The 19101-nt window shown below is 46.2% G+C and overlaps 1 protein-coding gene across 1 annotated transcript in view; it reads right to left on the bottom strand.

Moving 5' to 3' along the window:
• The window catches only part of FREM2 (FRAS1 related extracellular matrix 2), a 261505-nt gene that overhangs the window by 54772 nt on the left and 187632 nt on the right, over positions 1-19101 (bottom strand). The window contains exons 7-14 of the mRNA XM_036250166.1: positions 18454-18603; positions 16028-16237; positions 10858-11055; positions 9375-9539; positions 8636-8818; positions 4425-4555; positions 2544-2702; positions 849-1152 (exon numbers count right to left, since the gene is read on the bottom strand). Coding sequence (XP_036106059.1) covers positions 849-1152; positions 2544-2702; positions 4425-4555; positions 8636-8818; positions 9375-9539; positions 10858-11055; positions 16028-16237; positions 18454-18603 — 1500 coding nt within the window. The remainder of the gene's footprint in view (positions 1-848; positions 1153-2543; positions 2703-4424; positions 4556-8635; positions 8819-9374; positions 9540-10857; positions 11056-16027; positions 16238-18453; positions 18604-19101) is intronic.

Here is a 19101-nt window from a genome sequence, read left to right on the forward strand (position 1 = left end):
AGGGCGCGGGCATTGCGCACGAGCCAGCTTCTCCAGAGCTGACCCGTCCTCCGCGTCATTTCCTGACTGTCTCACCCTCCTGCTCTCCTGCCTCTCGTTTCTCTGCTTGTAGTTCCCCGAACTGCCCCTGTTTCTCCCACGCTTCCCTGAGCCATCACTCATAATTCCCCCCGTTTTCAACACTCACATTACGCATCTCCTGCTCAGCAAAACCTCTCCTGACCCATTCCACGTGGAGCAGATCACTACCACCTCTGTATTTCCATGCCCTGTCCAGTCTGAACGTCGTGCCCTCACCTTGAGTATCCACTCCTTGAGGACAGGCATCCTGCCTTTTTAAAAAAGTGTTGATTGTGAGCATGAAGCACGAACATGCCAGCTAAACGCCTGCTATATGAGAGGTGCTTCACAATGTGGAACGAACGCATCTTTGTTTCCTGCCCTGGCCGGTTTGGCTCGGCGGTTAGAGCGTTGGCCTGTGGTCCGGAGAGACCCGGGTTCGGTTCCCGCTAAGGGCACGTACCTCGGTTGCAGTTTGTCCCCGGCCCTGGTTGGTCGTGCGGGTGGCAGCCACTCGATGTGTCCCTTTCACATCGATGTTTCTCACTCTCTCTCCCTTCCTCTTTCTCCCTCCCATTCTATCTCTACAAAAAATGGAAAAATATCCTCGGGTGAGGATAAAAAAAAAAAATCTTTGTTTCCTAATATTTTTAATGGATTTAAGTCCTTGTAGCGTATTATGGAACACGTGGGACATTAGGAAAGAGTCAATAAGCAGAAATTAGACAGTTGTAACGTTCCGGGGTACCCCAGGGACCCGCAGGGGAGAACAGCCGGGGGGCGGCTACCTTCCTCCTTGCTGATGGTGACGATGGGGCTCAGCAGCTCCAGGCCCTCGCTGCCGTGGGCGGTGACGGCACGGGCTGCGCACTGCACCCTGGAGCCGGGCTGGAAGTATATGGAGTCCAGCGTGATCATCTTGGACGACGTGAAGTAGGTGTCGAAGTCCATTTCTCGCATGGGGCTGGTCACGCCGTCCGGGCCCGTGGGCGCGCTGATCAGCCATCGGTACCGAGTCAGCGTGTCGTTGATGTGCTCACTTGCACAGATGGAGCCTGTCCGGTCGTAGTTGGAATATTTCGGGTTGCAGGCCTGTGGAGAAGCGAGACCGCGTTGGGGCCACCGTGGACACGCACAGGGCACTCACCCCTCTGACGCTGTCTCGCTGAGGCGCCCCCTCCCTCCTGGGATTCCTGCCGCCCCCAGATGTTGCTTCCCGCCGCCCCCAGATGTTGCTTCCGCCCGGCGAGCTCTCGGCTTGCGTTTCAGACGGCAGTCAGACACTCCACCTCGGCGACACAGTGGACGTGCGGCTCATTTCCTTACCCCTGGAACCCTCAGTCACCCACAGAATGGTGGCACCCCAGTTCCGCTCTCCCTTCCTTGGCACCTCCTTCCCTTCCTCCCTCCGTTCTCTCATTGTGTGAACTTGGCTGATCCTTTTGCAATGTGTCTGAAATCGCTCCCTCTGCATTCCCAGCATTGCCCCCCGAATGCAGGGCCGTTCTGGTCGGGGTCACTCGGTGCCGCCACGGTCACCCCAGCACACCGGTCCCCGCCTGCCGGTCCTCTGCACGGAACCCCTGCGGGACACCGCAGACCGCTGCAGGGGCACAGTGGTGACCCCGCCTCGCTCACGCAATAAGCCCTTGCTGTGAGCTGGTTTGCGCAGGTCACTGTTCCAGGACTGCTCTGCTATAAAAATAAACAGGTCCCAGTGTTGGCTCACAAGGAGCCTGTAAGGTCGAGTCAGGAGCAGGGAAATAGAAATGTAACGATAATATGCCATTTTTTGCCCTGGCTGGTGTGGCTCAGTTGGTTGGAGCATTGGTCCATAGACTGAAAGGTTGAGGGTTTGATTCCTGGTCAGGGCACATACCCCGGATGTGGGTTTCACCCCCAGTCAGGGTGCACGCAGGAGGCAACTGATCGATGTTTCTCTCACGTCGATATTTCTCCCTCTCCCTCCCCCTCTCACAACAGGAGAAATAATATGCCATCTCCTTATGCTACTCTTCCAGATGTGGCTTGAGATGCAGTCACTGCTTCCCGGGATGCACCCCCCTTTCCTGACTGTTCTCTTAAGCAGCTGAGATTCCACCAGCCGCCCCGAACTTCCCTCGCCCGGGGAGCCGCGTTCTCCTCAGGGTACGGGCCACATCTGGACCCACAGGAACTGATTCTCATGTTTGCCTCTTTTTTAATTTCCTTGAGTGCAGAGATCAGCCCTTATTTATTCCTCTGTCAGTGACAGACTCCAAGACAACATGAAATAACACATCATGTGCACATAGTGAATTAGCCTTGGCTGGATACGGGGAGGAACCTGGGAGCTTCATGCGATTCATGTTATATCTTCCTTCCCAAAGTTCCAAGCTTGTCGTATTTCCCCACGTTTATTTCACCAGGTCGAAGCCAAAACTATATCTCTTGAGCTCTAATCATTTTAAATAATCATCTCAGTGTTCCTGTTTCCAACTCACTGTGATGCAGATGACCGGGTAGCCAGACGGGGGTGCGGCTCGCTCTCTGGCGCCGGAAGTGTCATCGTACATCAGCAAGGACACGATCTGAGGCACCGACGGGAACGTGACGTCGGCCATGCTGTTCATTTCTTCTATGTACACAATGGCTTTGGTCACCTAGTGGGAAGATCATGACCTGCGATTATTGAAATGTTTGACTCCCTGGGGCCCCGTTACACGGAACAATGCCGTGATGCTTGGCAAGTCCCTGGCTTCATTACAACGAAGCTGTCACACTCAGGGACCCAGAGTGACAGGCCCAGCGTGGTTTGTTCCACTCGACCCTGGCACCTTGGTCGTTTCTAATGGTACCAGGGGAGGGTCCCTGAGCTCAGGGCAGCCTGGTTGGCCAGGGGTCCATGCGGTATTTGGACTCTACATTTTTTTTCTCCAAATTGTGATGAGAGCAGCTAACTAGGTCTTGGGTTGTGAGGTAGAAGATCCAAGAAACAGTCAATTAGCTGATAGTGGAGATAGCTAGAGGACACCCCGAGAGAGGGGGGACCTAGTGGTTAGCGCCGGGGTGGGCCATGCCACAGTGGGCGCTAGGATTACAGCGAAGCTTGAGATGGGCAGAGGTGAGGTGGGCTGAGGCTGGGGAGAAGCTGAGGCACGACAGGAGAGAACCCAGCGGACATGTCCTGCTGGTAAGGCGGCCAGAACACCTTGCTGACAGTTTGTCTTAGCTCCTGAACAACCTTCCAATATCCAACCATCAAAGCTTCCAGATCCATAGTCCTAGGTGCATTCTGAAAAGAGACTTTATCACTCGAGGTGATTTGAGTGCATCTCTGTTCCTTTCACTCAAAACTGTTTAATACAATCATGCTCCATAAACATAACAGCCAAAGACTAATTTTCACGTGATCCAGGCTTAGAGAAAGATTTTCTGCCCGCACTTCTTGAATTTTAAATATGCCTTTAATAAAGCAAGGCACCGTAGCAGAAACGTCACCAAGCAGTACAAGTCACAAAAGGATAATTGATACCTAAGGAACAAAATCTCCCTCATTTGATCTCATACCAATAGTGAAACAAATAATGAAAGAAACAGAGTAAACCTAAGCATAGATATTACATATTGGGAGGTTCCTAAGATAATTTAGTTTTAAACATTATTTTAGGCCCAGCCGGTGTGGTTCAGTGGGTTTGGCACCGTCCCGGGCACGGAGAGGTCCCAGGTGGATTCTGTCAGGGCACCTGCCTGAGCTGCAGGCTGGGTCCCCAGCAGGGGGCGTGCAAGAGGCAGCCAACAGACCATTTTCACTCTCCCTCTCCCTCTCTCTAAAATCAATGAAAACATATTTAAAAAATTTCTTTTAGGTCTAAAGGTAAAACATATATGTAAATGTTTATCTTAAAGCAAATTTGGTTGCTGATACGATATAAATTAAGTAAACAGAAACAGGAAGAGTTAGAACTGCAGCCCTGTGGTCACTGAGGCTCAGCACCCACTTAAGAAAGCCGGCTGGGAAGGGGGGGGTTTTGAAGACTAGCCAACGATTTTGTGGATTAAAATGTGTCTTTTAACGAGTGGTTGTAGTGAGCTCACAGTCTCTTCTGTGTGCAGAGACGATGCTAACTCTCCGGAGAGGAATTCTAAATTCTAGGGGCGCATGCCGGACGCAGTGACTTGTCTTTGAGCTTTTACAAATATGATTTTTCAAACAAAGACGTGACTTTCTGGACGACAATCCAATGGGAGCAAAACGTAGTTGGGAGCCCAAGGGCCTACGGCTCTGTCCTTTATGTGAGGCGTGTCCAGAGTCCCGCTGCTCACGCGCCACGCGACACTCATGCATGTTCCCCGAGGAATCTGTGCCCGCGGGGGCTGCTCACCTGGGTCTCCGCCACCATGTTCTCGTCCGGCCTCAGGTGCACCGTGAAGGCCTCGCGCATCTCCCGGACCCCGTCGAAGAGCACTTCAATGTCAACGGTGTGCTGGGTCTCTCCCTCCTTAAACTCAATCTCTACAGGCGCAAAACCACACAGTTAAATCTTTTGCATACGGACATGAGACGTGTTTGCTCGGCCCTTTGGATGGTGACTGACACTGTGACCAGCTCATGCGTGTGTGTGAACGAAATGGAGTAAAACGTTTTAAAAAATCACCTATTCTCACTCAATTCTTGACGCTCTGATATTCTCTGTTCTGGTCCATTCTATCCGGAAGAAAAATGTAGTCGTAAGCGACTAAGTTTGTTTTGGGAACCTCAGTTTGGAAAAACTGCTGAGTTATGGAGAGGACAGTCAACAGTTCTAACACCAGGACCTCACCAGACACACTTGTACCTTTTCCCCAGATTCTGTAAGTCAACAGGACATAGTTAAATGAATACAATCATGGATGTTACAGAGTGTGAGCATTTACATTATCTGGAAAAGCTGAATATAAAATTAATATTTTATCAACACAAATGATACCTCAGACGTGTCTTTATGCTGCAGTCAATGATCATCTTGGAAACTTAAAACCGTTTCTTTAGATAAATATTAGTGGCATTTTTTCTCTCTCCCCCCGTCCTTCCTCACTAAAAGAATTGCTTCATTGTCTTGAAAGCTACACCCAGTTCTGCGGAATCTTTGTAACCACTTATTTTAAAATTCTGAAAATGTTAAAATGTAACTGATTTTGTTGACCTTAGGAAGAAGCAGGTGACTCTCCCCAGACACTATCCTGTTTAACCCTTTGTGAAACTGGTGCGGAGGGAACGTGACAAAGGTGACCCATACCCGTTCCCACGAGGAGGCTCCAGGTGCTGTTCGGACAGACCTGCAGCGCAGACATTACAACCCCAAACTGCAAGTCTCCAAAACGTGCCAGAAGAAAATGTGTCTCCAATGTATTTTTCTTGTTCTACTTTTTAATTGTCAATTATAACAAAGATTATTTTATTATTATTATTTTTTATCCTCACCCGAGGACATTTTTGCATTTATCTTCAGATAGAGCGGGAGGTAGAGAGGGAGGAAGAGAGAGAAACATCGACGTGAAGGGACACATCGAGTGGCTGCCACCCACACGACCAACCAGGGCCGGGGACAAACTGCAACCGAGGTACGTGCCCTTAGCGGGAACCGAACCCTGGTCTCCCTGGTCCACAGGCTGACACTCTAACCGCTGACCCAAACCGGCCAGGGCAAAAACATGTTTATTTTAAATGTTTAAGTTATTGCTTTCTTATAATACATGTGCTAGGTGATAGTTATTTTCTCAATCATTTTAGTCTTTATCTGTCGCTTTGCACATTTTTGTTATGCAATATTCCAAATTTTACTATATATTTAAATCTTTCTGTTTATTTGAAATGACTGACTTACATTTGTAACACGGAAGGAAAAAATTATAGTATTGCAAAAAAGATGGTCTTTGTTGGTGTGCTTTGATTCTCTTCTCTTTATCTTTTTAAAATATATATAGTTTTAGATTTATTTTTTACTTAGAGTTGGTACACAGTCTTCTATTGGTTATATTAGTTTTAGGCGTACAATGTTAGAAATTTTTATATCTACCATGTGATACCCCTTATTCTAGTGCTCATCTCTCACTGTGCAAACTTAACACTGTTTCTGACCAGACCCCCCTCCCTTCTCATTAACCTCCCCAACCCCTCCGGTCTGCTCCCCATTCCTTTGGTCTCTGCTTCTATGAATCTGTTTTTATTTTGTTTGTTTGTTTTGTTTTCAGGTTCCACGTATGAGTGAAATTACATGGTGTTTGTCTTTCTCTGCCTGACGTATTTCACTGAGCATTATACCCTGATCCATCCACGTTGTCGCACACTGTACCCTCTATGGAAGACAGCACAGAGATCCCTCAATACGGCATATATCTCAGCAATCTGACTTCTGGGTATGCACACAAAGGACACTGATTGGAAAGATGGGTCCCCCCGTGCTCAGTGCAGAATAATTCACCACAGCCGAGAAATGGATGCAACGCAGGTGTCCATCAGTAGATGACGGGTGAAGAAGAGCTGATGGTTCTAGACAGCGGGGCGTTATGCATCAGTCAAAAGAATACAATCTTGCCATTTGTGACAACACAAATGGATCAGCAAATATTAGATTTTTATTATGAACATTATAAACATCATCCTATACACCAAAACGTTGTGGGTTCGATTCCTGGTCAGGACGCACACCTAGGTGGCAGGTTTGCTGTCTCATCAGGGTGTGTGCAGGAGGCCACCTGATCGATGTTCTCTCTCACACTGATGTTTTGTGATCTCTCTCCCTCCCTCTCTCTCTAAATCAAGAAACACATCCTCAGGAGGGTCATGGAAAAAACACGGCTGTTTTAATGTCACCTAACATTTTTCTGGCTTTCTCAGTTTACTGCATAGATATAATGGTTTTTGAAAGAGAAGACAGATGGAGAGAGAGTGAGAGAAACATTGATCGGTTGCCTCCCACAAGCACCCCATCTCGGGGTCGAACCTGAGACCTGATATGTGCCGTCCCTAGGAATCGAACCCATGACCTTTTGCTGTGCCGGAGGACGCTCCAACACACTGAACCACCCGGCCAGGCCTGCACAGATATAGTTTTGCTCCTGTTTTAGCAAAGAAGAATTGTTGTGTTTCTAAGGAAAACGTTTACTTCTAAATGATGTGCGTATTTCGAAGGTGTTTCCTTCATGTAAAACCTGCTCATTAAAGGGCTTATTTGAGCCGGGCCGGGGTGGCTCAGTTGGTCGAGGTGCCGTTCTGTGCACCATAAGGCTGCAGTTCAATTCCCAATCAGGGCACACACCTGGGCTGCAGGTTCGATCCCCAGTCAGGGAGCATACGGAAGGCAACTGGCCAATGTTTCTCTTTCTCTCCCTCTCTTCTCCTCTCTCTCTCTCTCTCTCGCTCTCTCTCCCTCGCTCTCCCTTCCATTCTCTAAGCATGCCATGGGGTGAGGATTAAAAATAAATAAATAAAAGGCTTATTTTAAATTTTATAATTTAGTAACTAAGCAGAGTTTTTCTCTCATTTTTGGCGGTATCTGACTTTATTTCATACACAGGATCATTCTTTACGTAGAAGATCATCTGAGGATAACTCTGAAGTTCTACAGTAGTCGATGAGACTTTTAGCACATACAGGGTGGGGCCAATGTAGGATTATCATTGTGAGTATGCGCAACACGGAATTTATTCTTGGGTTATTATTTATCAATTATTGTATTATTTTCCACACGGACAACTGTTAACCTACCCTTGCCCACCCTGTGTACAGAGAAAGTATAAGCTCCTTTTTAGACAGTGCTGTTTTGTTTTTTTCTATTCTACGACGAACTTTACTACTGATTCAGTAATAACGATCAGCCCTTTTCTAAGCTGTGTTTGCAACTCAGTTTGTAGCGAGACGTAGGAAACTAGAAACCGAGTGGATAAGGAGAACTCCGAGTAATTTATGCACTAAATTTGGGGCATCGATGTGGATCTGTTTTGCCAGCAAACAATTCTGAGAGGAAAAGAGGAAGAGGCAAGGAGTGTACTGACTGATTTGTCCTAATTATTTATCAAAGTAAATGGTGAAATGTCCATCCGTCTGAAGAACAGGAGAGATGGATGGAAAGCATCCATGATGGGTCCTTCAGGCCCAGGGACCGCATGGTCTTTGTGGTCGGTATTTCGCTTCCTTTTTTTTTTTTTTTTTGCCCTGCATAAAACACTAGCTTGATCTTTCAGATTGTGGGTGTTCTACAAATTAAAATGGACTACAGTCTCTGCTAGGATGCATTTTCAATGCAACAGAATATTCCAGAAGAGTTGTGATTTAATATCTGATTCCCAGAGAGAAGATAAAACCCACTGAAAGTGAAAGATTAAAAATAGAAAGTCATCTATCGTGTCTACTCAAAACGTCCCTACGTCCCAGTACTCATACCGTCTAAGTCAAAAGGGGAAATCTTGGAAATAAATTCCATTGTTTTTGCCTTTCTGAAACATATTAATCGATAGGCGTGTGTATATTTTAATTCTAATTGGACATTTCTTTGATTTTTGTCAAGGTTTCTTGAGCACGCCGCCTCTGGGGACGGCCGGGCCGCGCCCGTACCTTCCGACACAGGGTGGTAGTCTTCTCCGGAGGTGGCCGAGCCGTCCTTGGTGTGGACTCGCACGAGGGAGACCCTGGACGTGTCTCCCTGGCGGATCACGGGGATCTTGATAACCGCCGACTGACCGGGTTCTTTAGGTTCACTTATGCTGAACTTGGTTTCTCCGAATTTAATAATCGTCTCTAAAATTGTGGGAAAGAGATTATTTGTAAGGAGAAGGCTTTTTCCTCATTTCTAATGTTTCTTTCCATGTGGCAGGAGCTTAATTACTAGGACCCTTCTGTCTACTCTGTTCCCTGACCCAGTAGTACCGGCGACCGTCCTACTAGTAGTACTGGGTCAGGAGCACCTGGCCCCAGGTGGCCCCCCGCTTCCTTAGGGGTTGCGTTCCCAGAGAGCATGGGCTCTGGGCGTCTCTACGGCCCCGACTTTGTGGGAGCAGGTGACTGAGAGGGGGAGGGGAGGAAGGAAAGGCTGGCCCAGGACTCCCTGCACCCCAGGGTGTGTCAGGGAAAGAGGGGACCTATGAATGTTTGGGATTCGGTATTTAGATAAAAATCCTATTCCTCCGCATCAGCTTTCAGAGGTAATGGTTTATTTCATTCGGGGTTTTCTCAGTTCTCATGGGCTTTGAAAGCCTCCTCGAAAAGAGGGGTTGTTTCCTGTGCTCCCTAAGATTTTCCCGTAGACAGATTTCGGTTCCCCCTCGAAAGCTGTGCACAAGCAATGACTCCTTACTGTCAGCATCATCTTGGATCCGTATCAGAGTTTCATTCTGTTCCCCGATGGCAGCCCCAAAGGGAGAGTTGCTTTGCGGGGAGCCGAGGACCAGGCGGAGCTCCTCGACCTCCTCGTGCACCGCGTCGTCCATCAGCTGCAGGACACAGGGCTGTTCGGCCTCACCTGGAACAGTGACAGCAGGTGCATCACACACCACAGGCCTCACAGACGTCACGATCAGAATAGGAGCACCCCAAGGCCAAGGACACTGCCTTCTTGCTTTGTCGGCAGGGCCAGGAACAGCGTCTGCCATGCAACAAGCCTTGAGCAACTGTTTGTTGACTGAATGATGATGTGTTCATTCACTGCAACAACAGTCACTGCTTGAACAGGGGGTTCCTTTCACACCGTCTTCAAGTCCTGGCCCTCAGACCACGAGGGGAGAAGAGAAAATGCCAACTCTGTTTACGAATTTCTAGCAGTATAATCAAGAGACACATTTAGCAGCCTTGTACAGGTTGGCCATTATTATTATTATTATTATTATTATTCTCATCTTTATTGTTGAATGTATTACAGATATTCCCCCCTTTTTTCCCCATCGACCCCCTTCTCTCCAATCCACCCCCCTCCAGCCTTCCCCACACAATTGTCAGTGTCCATTGGTCGTGCACATATGCATGGAAGTTCCTTGGTTTATCTCATCCCTCCCTCCGTCTCCCCTTCCCTTTGAGGTTCATCAGTCTAACAACGGATATTTACTTCTTAATTCCTTCATCTTTTTCACCCAGCCCCCCAACTCCCTCCCATCTGGCAACCAACAAAAAGACCTCTGTATCTATGAGCCTGTTTCTGTTCTGCTAGCTCATTCTGTTTGTGGATTCAATTATGGATAGATATGTATTTATTGCCATTTTATTGTTCATGTTTTGTTCTTCTTCTCCTTCAAGAAGACCCTTCAACATTTCATATAATAATGGTTTGGTGGAGACGAACTCCTTTAGCTTTTTCTTGTCTGGGAAACTCTTGATATGTCTATCGATTCTAAATGATAGCTTTGCAGGATAGAGTAATCTTGGTGGTAGGTTGGCCATTATTAATTTGAACACAGTGCTAGTTTCTAGAACAATTACTAGATCAAACTGATCAGATATTTTAAGGCTCCAGATACATATTAAACATCTGACATCAACTCCTTTCCATTCTGTTATTTGAACATTAAGTATCTCCTAGCATCGTAAAATGTACACATATACTCACCCCCGAATACATTTTAAATAAACAATAAAACAAATCACTGGAAAGGAATCAATCAGTTGATACAAAAACCAAAAGGACATTCACTCAACCTATTACAGTCTGCTTCACTTTGTTACCTTGTAGTGCACAGAAAATCCTGTCCTAAGGTTGTTGAAATCGAGAATTTCTGTCTCTGATATGTATCACCCGCTAAAACGTGGCCTGCTAAAATTCCAAATGCAAATGGCCAGCTCAGACGCACCCGGGAGGAACGTGATGACGGAGAGGTCGGTGTTGGGGCGCTCCTCGAAGTCCACCATCACCTGCGCGGAGCCCTGCCGCGTGTAGCATCGCACCGAGGACTTGAGCTGCAGATCCCCGCTCCTGTGGATCACCGCCGCCACCCGCCCGTCGTTTTCATTGACAGTGTAGACGCCTTCCTGGAACTGCATCTTAGGCACTGAAGACACAAATAAACACAAGGATCCAAGTGAACAGACGCTTCCTGAGCGAAGGGGCACCAGCCCAACCGTCCCGAGAGGTCGGAACCGGTCTCCACACAGTCCCTCGCCCGTGTTCTGGCCTCGGGAAAATGACTAAACATTAAACGTGTTGATTTCCTCATCTTTGAAATTTGCTCTGCCAGTAGGGAGATGCAATACAATGTTCAGAATGGAATAAAACCAGATATTTTAAGATATTTTTATCTGTATATATTGCTTAATCATGAGTTTCTCAGAATTTCTTTCTTTTTTTTCTTTATTGATTTTAGAGAAAGAGGAAGAGAGAGGGAGAGAGAGATAGCAACCTCGATGAGAGAGAACATCGACTGACCGCCTCCTGCACGCCCCCCTCTGGGAATCGGGCCCACAACCTGGGCATGTGCCCTGACCGGGAATCCAACTGGCGACCTCTTGCTGCAGGATCGACGCTCAACCACTGAGCCACACCGGCCGGGTTCAGAATTTCTTGATATGAATACCACTAAATATTGTGCCCATTAATCACAAGCATAGTTTACCCAGATCATGTTGGAAAAGTTGACAGTGAGTATAATGTTACACATCTGTGAAATACCTAGATGACAGCTACACTATGTCAACTAAATACAGGTCTCAGTGACAGTAGATGAGACTGCTCAAAGGAACATAATGATCATGGTGGAAGATGATTCAGAATGCCCTTGTGACGAGGTGTGCACGGGCCATGCCATGTGTCCAAAAGCCCCTTGTCCCAGAGCAAAGTGTTTGGCCCATCCTCAGGAAAATTTCAGGACTGGCTGAGTATGAGGAGATGACAGATGTGTCTTAGGTTGGGAAGTGGGAAAAGACCATCGACACTCAGCATCCGTGCAACCCTACATGATTCTCTCACTGTGATGAGGGAATTCTTTTTTAATTAAAAATTTCCAATCATAGATGACAGTTAATATTACTGACTACATTCCCTGAGATGTACTTCAGATTCCCTTGCCTACTTTGTAACGACAAATTTGTACTGATTAAACACTTCCCTTTATCACCCAACCTCAACCGCTCTATTCTGGAGACCGCCAGCTTGTTCTTCGTGTCCATGAGTTCATCTCCACTTTGTTTATTTTGTTTTCTTGATTCCAAATACAAATGAACTCATATGGTGTTTGTCTCTCTGTCTGATTTATTACACTTCGCATAATACCATCCATGGTGTCACAAATGGCAAGATTTCATTCTTTTATTATGGCCAAGTAATATTTTATTGTATATGTATATAATTTTTTATCCAGTTGTCTATTAATGGACAGATAGGTTGCTTCCATATCATGGCTATTGTACACAATGCTGTAATGAACACAAGAATGCAGATGTCTTTTCAAATTAGTGTTTTACATTTCTACACGCAGATGTGGGGTTGTTAAGTCATAAGGTAGTTCTATTTTTACATTCTTGAGGAACCTCCATACTGCTTCTCATAGTGGCAACATCAACGGGCAACCCCATCAATAGTGCACAGAGATCTTCGCTTTTCCACGTCCTTGCAACACATGTTATTAGTTGATTTATTGACAACGGCTATTCTGACACGTGTGAGATGATACCTCATTTTGGATTTAATTTGCATCTCTCTGATAATTAGTAATGTTGTCCAACTTTGCATGTCTATGGGTCATCTGCATGTCCTCTTTGGAGAAATGTCTATTCAGGGACTCTGCCCATTTGCTAATTGTTTTATATTTTGGTGTTGAGTTGTATGAGTTCTTTATATATTTTGGACATTAACCCATTATAAATGTATCATTGGTGAATATCTTCTCCCATTTATTAGTTTTTCTTTGTTTTGTACATGGTTTTCTCCACTGTGCAAAAATGTTTTAGTGTGATGTAGTTTCATTTGTGTCTTTTGTTTCTCTTACCCCAGGAAACATATTTAAAAAATATATATATATGACTAAACATGATGCCAAAGAGTTTACTGCAATCTTTTCTTCTAGTAGTTTTATGGTTTCAAGTCTTATATTTAAGTCTTGAATCCATGTTGAGCTTCTTGTTGTACATGATATAAAAAGATGGTCCAGTTTCGTTTTTTGCATGTATGTATTCAATTTGCTGTTTTATTACTATAGTCTTATAGTATGGATTGACATCAGGTAGAGTAATACCACCAACTTTGTTCTTCTTTCTCAAGATTGCTATGGCTATTCAGAACCATTTGTGGTTGCATATAAATGTGTGGATTATTTGTTCTAGTTCTGTGAAAATACTCTATTGATATTTTAATAAAAATTGCATTGAATCTATAGATTGCTTTGGGTAGTATGGACATTTTAGTAATGTCAATTCTTCCAATCCATGAACATGGTATATGCTTCCATTAATTTGTGTCTTCCTTAATTTCTTTTTTAATTGTCTTATAATTTTGCAAGTACAGGTCTTTTACCTCCTTTGTTAGATTTATGAAATTCTAAATGGAATTGTTTTCTTAGTTTCTCTTTTTTATACTTCCTTACAGGTGTATAAAAATGCAACCAATTTCTGAATATTTATTTTATATCCTGCTACTTTATTAAATTCATTGATCAGTTCTAGTAGTTTTGGGTGAAATCTTTAGGGTTTTCTATCTATGGCATCTGCAAATAGTGCGAGTTTTACTTGTTTCCATTTGGAAGACTTAAAAAGATTATTTTTTCTGTATTGATTTTTAGAGAGAGAGAGTGGAATGAGAGGGAGAGACAGAAACATTGGTGAGAGAGAACATCAATTGGTCACTTCCAGCACACCCCCTGACTGAGGATTTGGCCCACAATCTAGGCAGGTGCCCCAACTGGGCATCGAACCGGTGACCTCTAGGTGCATGGGTCAATGCTCAACCACTGAGCCACACTGGCCAGGCTTGGAAGACTTTTATTTCTCCCTTTTGTCTTCTTGCTGTGGTGAGAACTTCCAGTACTATGTTGAATAGCAAGAGTGAGAGTGGACATCCCTGTCTTGTTCCTGATCTTAAGGGAAATTATTTTAGTTTTTCCCCATTGAATATAATTTTAGCTGTGGGTTTGTCATATAGGCCTTATTATATTGAGGCATGGTCTCTCAATTCCCACTTTGGGGTGTCAATTGTGGAGCTCATTGGGTGGTGCCAGCCACCAGGTACGTGGGTTGTGGTCCCTCTTTGAAAAAGCTCCGGTGCAGGCCAAGATCAGCCACCGTCTGTGCTTTGTTTGGGACCACTTGGTAGGAGCCACAAGGTGATCTGTGGTCGGCTTCTGCCTGTGCTGGGTTTGGGGACACCAGGAACGGTTATGCTGTAAACTGAAGCTGGCAGTCACTAGTGCTGGACTTGGGTCCTCTTGGCAAGGGGTACAGGGCACACTGAGGCCAGATGCTGCTTTTTGAGGACCTGCAGACCTTTGCGAGATATTAGAAGTGCCCAAGCTGACCATTTACATGGAACAGCTGCTGAAGGAGGTTAAGGCCTGGGGCGGGAGCTGGCTGGGGCGGGTTCTCAGGGAGTCATCGGGTGGGGCAAGGAGTAATAACCAGATTAACAGAGAATCGAATCCGACGCCCACCTGCTGGCGTGCGACTGGCGGTCTCAACCAGGGAACAAGGTGCCCGCTAGCTCTTCCGCCGGCACCTGCAGGCTGGGCGGGAGAGGCTGACCATACAGAACCACACGACCAGCACTTCGGTCCCGGGGAGAGCAGCCCGTCCACCCGGCGCCGAAGCCGGGCAGTTCGCTTCCTCCCTGTGTGTCCCTGGAGCTCTTCAAGGTGCTGTCCCTTCACCGGAGTGCAGGGTGGTTCTGATGAGCACCTCTGTGCTCTGGCCCTTGAAGGGATGCCTTGGTCTACGAAAGCCTCCTGGTGCTGGCCAGAGGCCCAGCTGATGCCCACAGCTGGATGTTGTGGGGACGCCTTTTCCTGGCCCTGCTGCTCGGGGCCGGGGAGCCTGGGGGGACCAGGTCCCCTCAGTCCTCAGCAACACAGACATCCCACCTAATTCTTCGTGCCGCGCGTGGGGCGGGACCAGCTCTTGTCACATCTCTTCCTCTTTACATCCTCAGTCATCACACTCCTGACATCGGCCGTCAGGTGGTTCCGAGGGTGGCTGTCCTGTAACTTAGTTGTACTTTTTATGGGAGGAGATTAGCATATGTTCACCTGCTCTGCTATCTCCACCAGAAGTCTGTGATGAGGTAATTCTTCAGACGGAGTCAAGTTATTGAATGCAATACAACATCTTTTTTTTTTTTAAATTTGAGAGGAAGATAAAATTTTGTTTGTATTTGACAGTCTAATTCTAATACTCGTTAGTAGAAGAAAGGAAGACAGAAATAGCTAGGATATTATTACATGGTGAATTATTTCCCCCCCAAATTCATTGTCTGAAGTCCTACCCTCCAGGATGAGACTGTGACTTTATCTGCAGATAGGGTCTCTGCAGAGGCGATCAAGGAAAAATGAGGTCACTAGGGTGGACCCTATTCAATATAACTTGTACCATTCTACAAAGGGAAAATTAAAAAAATATCCTTACGCAAGGACATGCTCAGAGAGAGGAGTAAGGGAGAGAGAAACATTGATTTAAGAGAGCAAGCCCGATGTGAGAGAGAAACACGATCCAATGGGCCTCTCTAATGGGCCCTAATAAGGGTCAACTTGACAGGGACACATAGAGATGAGGCAGAGACACAGGAGGACGATGGCCGTGTACAAGCCTGGGAGGAGGCCTCAGACGGCCCTTCCCCTCAGCCCCCTGGCGACACCTGCCCTGGCGACACCCGCCCTTGGACTCCTAGCCCCAGAACCGGGCACAAGGTGCTTCTGAGCCTGCAGTGCTTCGTCAGGGCAGCTCTCGCAAGCTCATACCGACACATACACCGCAGTTCATGTCAGAGTTAACGTTTACATAGCTCCAGCTGCTCCCTCTCCTTACTGTAGGTCACCGAACACTCACAGTCCGAGACAGAGTCGTCTATGGACACCGTGGCCTTGCTGGGCTCGCCGACGGCCGCGTTCACAGGCATGCGCAGGACCAGCTGCAGCTTCTCGACGCCCTCGAGCACCGGCCGGCCGAGGTCGTCCAGAATGACCACGCGGACAGGCTGCACGTGGACTCCAGGTGCAAAGTCTAAATTCCGGCTGATGCCCACGTAGTCTGTGCCAGCTGCGAAAGTCACAGAGGATGAGTCGGCGGGGGACTCCGGGAGTTTACACGGAATTGTGGTGAGAGAATCACGCAGGTATAAGCACAACTGTTTCAAAAAACAGAGACTAGCACAGCCTTGCAGGAGAATGCGTTTACTGAAGTACGAAAGGTTAGTATCCACACCGGTCACTGCGGTGGCAAATCGAATGTCACGTTCTGAACTTTGTTTTATCTATGTCTAAGGTGTCACTTTAGCTTTAGTTACTTTTGCTTCATGTCTTATAGTTTCTCAACCTTATTTTGTAATTCTAAAAGGGAGCTAATAAAAATGAGGTCTAAAATCAGTAGTATATTGCCCTGGCCGGTTTGGCTCAGCGGTTAGAGCGTTGGCCTGCGGTCCAGAGAGACCCAGGTTCGGTTCCCACTAAGGGCATGTACCTCGGTTACAGTTTGTCCCCAGCCCTGGTTGGGTCGTGTGGGTGGCAACCACTTGATGTGTCCCTTTCACATCGATGTTTCTCTCTCTCTCTTCCTCTCTCTCCCTCCCACTCGATCTGATCAAAAAACAAAAAAACGTCCTCGGGTGAGGATAAAAAAAAAATAATGAAATCAGTACTATATCAATCGAACATGATTATTAGCAATGATATATGAAATAAATACATTCATTTAAATTTTGTTAAAATTAGTTGAGTGCCATAATGTCTTTGTGTGAGCTACTAGAGAACATATTCTTCAGGTGGTGGCTGCCTGCTGGTCAAAGTGACACATTTCAGATATGAGCTTCTGTCCCACACTCTCCACCCACACCCCCCCGGTGAGGAGAGCCATCCATTATTCCCAAAGACACACACGGCTTATTATTTTTCAGACCATTGGATCCATAACCTCACATCTCCATTTATGTCTAATGTAGTTAAAAACAGAACTTTCTTTTAATCTTTAGGCATTACATCTATACAGACTAAGAGTGGAGGCCGACAGTTCAGCGTCATTCCTTTTCTGTTTGTATAACTTCTGCCCTCACTTTGTGTCTACTGTACCTCTGAATCTGCAACTGTATTTGAATGTACAGGTCTGTAATTCATTTGATAAAATCTTTGTAGGTGAATCCATGTGGTTCTTATATACTTTTTCTCTGCTTCTTCACCTTTATCTTCATCCCTATCTTTGATTTGAATTTTCTCTTATGAAATAACTAACTGGGCGAAACCAATGTTTCTTGGACAAGGACTGTATGAAAAGCACTATTCCAGTTCTATTACATTCAAGTCGTTAAAATGTAAGGGTGACTTTGTACAGGGATAGCCCCGGCTTGCTTTGAGTGATGGATGTGTAATGTATGCATGAGGCACACGTGTGTGCATGTGAGAAAAGAGAGAGTGTGTACTACTGGTAATTTAGCAGGGAAAAAAAAAGGAAAATGTCTAACCCTAGGCTCGCCTTAAACTCTATGGTCAACATTTTGGAGCCGTAGATTCCAGAACAGAAATCAGGCACATGCCAGCCAGCTTCAGTGACAGAGTAGGGAGAGTCCTTTGAATCTGAAGCATCTATGGAGACATTCTTTCAAACGGAGGCAGAAGCCACACTGGAGACGCATACCTGCATGATATTTGTTTTTTTAATTTTATTTTTTATCCTCACCCGAGGACATTTTTTTTTTTTCCATTTATCTTTAGACAGAGCAGGAGGAAGAGAGAGAAAGAAACATCGATGTGAGAGAGACACATCGACAGGTTGCCACCCACACGACCCCAACCAGGGCCGGGGACAAACTGCAACCGAGGTACGTGCCCTTAGTGGGAACCAAACCCGGGTCTCTCTGGTCTGTGGGCCGACACTCTAACTGCTGAGCCAAACTGGCCAGGGCTCAAATGTCATGAGATTTTGTGCAGGTGGCCAGCATGATTGTTCTTATACATTCACTGTCCTAATATTCAACAGTGTTAGATTTGCCAAGTATAGAGAACAAATTCATGCAAATATAGTCATTGGACTTAGTCTTTGACTGATGTTTTTAGCTTAGCCTCTGATTCACGGCCCTTCAGTGTCTTTTCTCACAGTAATAGATAGAGCGTTGATTTACCTACCGTATGGTAATCATTTCAGAAAAAATCATTCCAACCAGACCACTTTAACAGAAGGAAAGTATTTTAGCGTCCAGGGACTCTGCGTCAAGGTGAGTTGAAAGTTGTAGGACGATCAAAGGGTTCATCTAGAAAGACGCTCACCACTGGCGGATGGAGGGTCCGTTTTCTGGGACCTCAAGGTGACGCTGGATGGCCCGGACAGGTCCGTGCCTGTCCTCCACACCTGCACTTCCACGTAGCCGGCACTCTCGTCCACAGAGTACTCGGCGGCCCCGAAGTAGAAGACGGGCTCTGTTAGGACAAAACAGACCATTTCTCTTCTCATTTTCTACGTCAGACTCCACTGACATGACTGCAAAGCAGAGTGAACTCCATCATCCTGACTTCTTTACGTCATCACATATTTTCCTTTTTAGTAAGCTATCATCTCTAGTCTGCAGAGTTATGTAGTTTTCAGGCCAAAAGGCTTCTGTTGAAAAGCAAAAGTATGTGTGGTAAAGGGCCCCATGGAACATTCTCATCTTGAGGCGTGAGTTACCTGGTCCCCCATGTAAACGGCTCCTCAGTGCACTTCCTGGACGTTTAGCTGGTGCAACAGAACCGCAATGAAACAAAACACCTAAGGCTGCAATTTTATGAGTTTGGCCCCACTGTTCATTTTACCACCTCCTGCCAAGCCCTTACTCTGGAGACTATTTGCATTATGACATCTTCTGTTACATTTGATTTGGCCTTTATCCAGCACATTGGGATGTGTAATGGCTACTACAGAGCTAGCACCTGTTGGTG

Source organism: Molossus molossus, unplaced genomic scaffold (genome assembly GCF_014108415.1).
Source record: "Molossus molossus isolate mMolMol1 unplaced genomic scaffold, mMolMol1.p scaffold_m16_p_9, whole genome shotgun sequence".
In the NCBI taxonomy this organism is placed as follows: domain Eukaryota; kingdom Metazoa; phylum Chordata; class Mammalia; order Chiroptera; family Molossidae; genus Molossus; species Molossus molossus.